Below are 6075 nucleotides of genomic sequence, written 5' to 3' on the forward strand. Positions count from 1 at the left end.
TGAGACCAGCTTGGCCAACATAGTGAAACCCTGTTTCTACTAAAAATACAAAAATTAGCCAGGAGTGGTGACAGGGGCCTGTAATCCCAGCTACTCAGACTGAGGCAGGAGAATCCAGACTGAGGCAGGAGAATCTCTTGAACTCAGGAGGCAGAGGTTGCAGTGGGTCGAGATCACACCACTGCACTCCAACCTGGGTGACAGAGCAAGACTCCATCGCAAAAAAAAAAAGCACATAACTAGACAAAAAAAAAAAAGAAAGAAAGAAAAGAAAAAAGCACGTAACTAGACAAACTAGTCAGAGTGTGACAAGTAGAACTGCTGGGAGTTGGGCTAGAGATTCTCTGAGGATAAAGAGGCTGGGACGAACTTGGAGGGCAGCGTCCTGGAGGATGAGAAGTCCTGCCCCATTCTGGGCCCCGTTTTCCTCCTCCAGACATTGAGAGGTGGGTCAGAGCTGTGAATTTCAATTCTGTCCCTTGGAGTCCTGGGGTTTCCCAGAGGCACCTCAGAGACTACTGCAGAAGAGGCTGAGAAGGGCATCTGAAGTGTAAGACCAGTAGGGCTCGAGGCTTCTGGTGGGCTCCTACCATCTAGCTTCCCAGCCAGGCACCCTAGGCTTCCTGGAACAAAATTTTCCCAGTGCCCCCTTGTTTCTGAATGGCCCCAATGGGGCCTGGTCTCTGGGGAAACGGAGAAGCCTCCCCTCTGTTTGCTGGACAACGCCCCCCGGAACAGATCCTGGACCAGAATGCTTAGCTGCTCCCTCACCTTTAACCTTGGGCCTGCTTGAGCCTGGAGAGCCCCCAGGGACCCTGCAAAAAGTGCCAGCGTCTCTCGAAGAGCTCAGGTTTTTTGGGGTCAGACCCTCTCCTTCTGTGTGGCCCTTGCCTTTCTGAGCCTCAGAAGGAACCCTACCTCAGTGGGGTGGGCATAGAGGCAGGACACTGAAAGCCAGATCCTCTGAAGCTGGCCTTGAGGTCAACACAGGGTGGGCGCAATCCCTCTAGGGAGAAATGTCCAGAGAAGTGGCAGGAAAGGCCCAGCCTGCTGGGGGATCCGCCCTGCCCTGGTGCCCCCCCAGCAATCATTCTGGGATGCTCTGGGCTTAGCCTGCCTCACAGGGGTCAGCAGGGGTGGGGGTCTGAGCCAGCGAGTTAGTCACCAGGCAAACTGTCGACTTTTTCTCAGCATCTTTATTACTGTGTTCAACTCCGATGCTGGACACTGGATGGGGTGGGGTGGGGCCGGAGATGCAAAAAACAAGAAATCCCTTCCCCACTCTGGGCCTCAGTGTGTCCCTGTGTCACACAGGGAGGAAGTCTTCCCCTGCTTCCTTCATCAGGACACCGTGAGGTTCAAAGGTTTTCAGGATGGGGTGCTCAGCCCGGAGGGCCACCCAGCTGTGGTCCTTGCCCCAGGGGGCTCACCATCTGGGAGGGAGACCTGGCCCTGGCCCACCATCAGCAAGTGATGAGAAGGGCAGTTGGGTCATGGCCCAGTGACCAGGCAACATCTGTGAGCCTCTCAGCCACGGGTCTGGCTTCACCAGGCTCCGTCATGGAAGTTGACAGCTGGTCGTGTGGGGCAGAAGCGTCCACAGCCTGCATTCTGGGCAGGCTTCTTCTAAACCTTCACAGAATCATAGTCCAAGGCTCCTACCCAAGCTCAGAGGGCAGACAGCTGAGCCTCCTTCTTTTTGACCCTGCTTGGGTATTCGAAGAGAGCTAGTGTTGGGGTGGTAGGACCTCAGCTAAGAGGGGCAGCCACATGGTGACTCCAGTGAGCTGGTGGCAGAAGCCTCCTTGGGCCACCCAGCCATAGTCCAGAGAGCCGTGAAGAGGTAGGTCAGCAGACATGGCGGGCTGGTCCAGGCACAGCAGGAGCCACCATGGCTTCCAGCACCTTTAGCTGATGGTGTCCAGTGTGGGCTACGGGGAGGCCAGCTGATGCGGAGTCATGCTGGGGAAGATGGCGACAAATCTCTCCCACCTTCTTCTTACCTGCTGGAAGACAGAGGTGGGGGAGGTCCCATGGACTGTGGTGGGCTAGATGTTGTTCCACCCACAGCCACGAGGTGGGGGTAGACCCGAGGGAGAGAAGCACTGCTCATTGGAGACCCTGTCTCTTAGAGGAAGGAGGCAGGGGCCAGGAGCCCGCAGCTCCCCACAAAGGGGTCCCTTTTTCCCTGGGGTGAGAGGGTCACACAGTGTACTTCTGGGAAGTTGCACTGGCCGATCTCCTTGCTTCCTGCTCCATTCCCCTGTCCAGCATACTATCAGATTAATCAGCTAAAAACAGCACTCACCACATCGCCCTCCTCCTCTAAAACCTTCAGTGGTTCCCCAGTGCCTATGGGATAAATTCCAGATGCCCACAGGGCCCTCTGAAATATGGCTCTGGGGTATCTCCCTCTGAACCCTCATCTCCAGGCAGCTTGGCTGTCATCTTGGTACACAGCCTGGGATGGTTCTGCCTCTGAACTTTAGATGCCCTGGAGTCCCCACCCACCCACTGTGGTACCCTCCATCCTTCAGCCCACAGCCATACCTGTTGGTACCGCCTCAGCCACCGCCGGCTGCTTCCTCGCTGGGCTTGGATCAGCTGCTGTGTGTCCCCCAGGCTCCCTGGCACCTGCTCCTGGGCAGTGGCATCTGGCCCTTCTGTGCCTCTGTCGAGGCCCTGGGACCTGGACTTCTCTCGCCCCTGTCTGAGGCTTAGCGCCCTGCGGAGTTGGCCCTCCTGGGCCCTCCCCCAGGGTTCCTGCAGCTTTCCATAGGAGGGTCGGGGCCCTCGCAAGGACTGGCTTCGCAGCCCTGTTCCCATGGCTCCGGAGGCTGCAGGCACAGACTGCTCCAGCCCCTCAGCAAGACACGGCCCTCTGAGGTGGCCCAGTGCCTCCACCTGTCTTACAAGAGATCACTTGGGGGCAAAGGTTGGTACTGCCAAGGTGGCTTTCATAAATCAAAGGGCAGGCCACAGGGTCAAGCATCCCTGAGTCACCTCACCACTCTGCTTCCCCACCTTCTGGGTCAAGGAGTGAAGGACAAGGGGAGGAAATTGCCACTCCCTCCTTCCCCTCCTCCCCTCCTCCCCTCCTCCCCTCCTCCTTCCTTTCCCTTCTCCCTCCTCCTCCCTTCCCCCTCCTTCCTCCCCTCCTCCTTCCTTTCCCTTCCCCCTCCTCCTTTCCCCTCCCTCCTCCCCTCCCTCCCTCCCCTCCTCTTCCCTCCCCCCTCCCTCCTCCCCTCCTCCTCCCTTCCCCTCCCTCCTCCCCCTCCTCCTCCCTTCCCCTTCCCTCTCCTCCTCCTCCTCCTCCTCCTCTAGGCAGCCTTCCCTGACTACCTCATCCCTGAAGAGTTTGTTCTCCTCTGAATTTCTATGGCCCTGGCATCCATTGACACTGAGCACCCATGGCTTAACAGAAAAACAGAGACAGCCTTTTAAGAATTGGGCTGGGCCCGGTGGCTCATGCCTGTAATTCTAGCACTTTGAGAGGCCAAGGCAGGCAGATTGCCTGAGATCAGGAGTTCCGGACCAGTGTCGCCAACATGGTAAAATCCCGTCTCTACTAAAAATACAAAAAATTAGCCGGGCATGGTGGCGGGCACCTGTAATCCCAGCTACTCGGGAGGCTGAGGCATGGGAATCACTTGAACCCAGAAGGCGGAGGTTGCAGTGAGCGGAGATCGCGCCACTGCACCCAGCCTGGGTGACAGAGCAAGACTGCATCTCAAAAAGAAATACGTTTTTCGAAAAAGAATCAGTATGTTTTTCAAAAAGGAAACTAGAACAACCACATTCACAAAGACAGCAAGGAGGATGGCCATTGCCAGGCACTGGAGGAGGGAGGAATGAAGAGTTTCATGGCTGTGGATGTTCATAAGGTGAAGAGTTCCAGAGATCAGTTGCACAACAATGGCTGAAATGGTAAATTTTATGTTAGATGTGTTCTACAATACTGGAGAATTTTTTTTTTTTTTTTTTAAGAAACAAAAGGAAACACGACTGCTCCAGGCTAGGAGTCAGGAGGCCTGGATTTTTTTCCAGGCCCAGCGCTGCGCCTAATGTCCCAGCAGCACAGCACAACCCTTGAGCACTCAAGCTCTGAGGACCGACTGCCTCTGCGTAAACTGTAGCTTCATTCCTTGCAGCCTTGTAACCTTGGGCACATTTTTCTCCTTCATCCGTAAGAAGGACAAATAACTTGGGTAATTGTTGTGCGTATTAAATGTGATCCACAGGGCTTAGCACACAGCAAGCCCTCGAACAAAGAGAGTTGGTGGTTGTATTAGTCCATTCTCCTGCTGTTATTAAAGAAAGATGTGAGGCCGGGAGCGGTGGCTCATGCCTGTAATCCTAGCACTTTGGGTAGCCGAGGCGGGTGGATCACTTGAGGTCAGAAGTTTAAGACCAGCCTGGCGAATATGGTGAAACCCCATCTCTACTAAAAATGCAAAAATTAGGCCAGGTGCAGTGGCTCACACCTGTAATCCCAGCACTTTGGAAGGCTGAGGCAGATGACAAGGTCAGGAGTTTGAGACCAGCCTGGCCAACATGGTGAAACCCCGTCTCTACTGAAAAAATATAAAGATTAGCCAGGCATGGTGGCGTGTGCCTGTAATCCCAGCTACTCGGGAGGCTGAGGCAGGAGAATTGCTTGAACCCAGGAAGCAGAGGTTGCAGTGAACCGAGATCATGCCACTGCACTCCAGCCTGGGCAACAGAGCAAGACTCCATCTCAAAAAACAAAACAAAACAGAACAAAAAATTATCCAGGCATAGTGGTGGGCAACTGTAATCCCAGCTACTCGGGAGGCTGAGGCAGGAGAATTGCTTGAACCCAGGAGGCGGAGGTTGTAGTGAGCTAAGATTGTGCCACTGCACCCCAGCCTGGGCACAGAGCGAGACTCTGTCTCAAAAAATAATAATAATAAAAATAAGAAATACCTGAGACTGGGTAATTTATAAAGACAAGAAGTTTAATTAGCTCATGGTTCTGCAGGCTGTACAGGAAGCATAGCAGCTTCTGCTGCTGGGGAGGCCTCAGGAAGCTTCCAACCACGGTGGAAGGCAAAGCGGGAATGAGGCATCTCACATGATAGGAGCAGGAGAAAGAGAGAGTGGCAGGAAGGGCTGTATCCTTTTTTTTTTTTTTTCAGACAGAGTCTCACTCTGTCGCCCAGGCTGGAGTGCAGTGGCGCGATCTCGGTTCCTTGCAACCTCCACCTCCCGGGTTTAAGTGATTCTCATGCCTCAGCCTCCTGAGTAGCTGGGACTACAGGTGCCCACCACCACACCCAGTTAATTTTTTATATTTCTGGTAGAGACAAGGTCTTGCTATATTTCCCAGGCTGGCCTTGAACTCCTGGCCTCAAGTGATCTGCCCACCTTGGTCTCCTAAAGTGTTTGGAATAAAGGCATGAGCCACCGTGCCCAGCCTACACACTTTTAAACAACCAGATCTCACAAGAACTCACTCACTATCATGAAAACAGTGCCAAGGGGATGGGGCTAAACCGTTCACGAGAATCCACCCCCACGAGTCAACCACCTCCAACACTGGAGACTACAATTCAACGTGAAGTTTGGTGGGGACACAAATCCAAACCATATCAGTGGTATTCACTGCTGTGGGCAAATCCTTTCCCCTCTTGGTCAGTCTCATCTGCAAAATGGGTTGTTTCTTTCTTAATTTTTTTTTTTTTTTTTTTTTTTTTTTTTTGAGATGGAGTCTTGCTCTGTCACCCAGGTTGGAGTGCAGTGGTGTGATCTTGGCTCACTGCAAACTCTGCCTCCTGGGTTGAAGTGATTCTCCTGAGTAGCTGGGATTACAGTCACGTGCCACCATGCCTGGCTAATTTTTGTATTTTTAGTAGAGATGGGGTTTCACCATGTTGGCCTGGCTGATCTTGAACTCCTGGCCTCGTGATCCACCCACCTCGGCCTCCCAAAGTGCTGGATTACAGGCATGAGCCACCGAACTCAGCCTGTAAAATGGGTTGTTTCAAATATAAGACGAAATCATGAGTGTGGATGCTTCTAAAGGTGAGACTGCCATCAGCAGCTCTTTCCCCC

At 53.6% G+C, this 6075-nt stretch overlaps 1 protein-coding gene across 1 annotated transcript; it reads right to left on the reverse strand.

Moving 5' to 3' along the window:
* Window positions 1-1181: 1181 nt before the first annotated feature.
* Window positions 1182-2843, reverse strand: C14H11orf86 (chromosome 14 C11orf86 homolog). The gene is made up of 2 exons (XM_050756839.1): window positions 2551-2843; window positions 1182-2006 (listed from the first exon to the last, which is right to left on the reverse strand). Exons 1-2 carry the CDS (start codon window positions 2824-2826, stop codon window positions 1932-1934), a joined length of 351 nt encoding a protein of 116 aa, XP_050612796.1. The 5' UTR covers window positions 2827-2843; the 3' UTR covers window positions 1182-1931.
* Window positions 2844-6075: the final 3232 nt, after the last annotated feature.

Source organism: Macaca thibetana, chromosome 14 (genome assembly GCF_024542745.1).
Source record: "Macaca thibetana thibetana isolate TM-01 chromosome 14, ASM2454274v1, whole genome shotgun sequence".
NCBI classification, from domain to species: Eukaryota; Metazoa; Chordata; class Mammalia; order Primates; family Cercopithecidae; genus Macaca; species Macaca thibetana.

Coding starts and splice junctions, on each gene's coding strand:
- C14H11orf86 (XM_050756839.1), bottom strand. CDS start 2,826: ATGGGAACAGGGCTGCGAAGCCAGTCCTTGCGAGGGCCCCGACCCTCC. Junction 2,007..2,550: donor GGCTGAGGCGGTACCAACAG/GTATGGCTGTGG, acceptor TCTGTCTTCCAG/CAGGTAAGAAGAAGGTGGGA.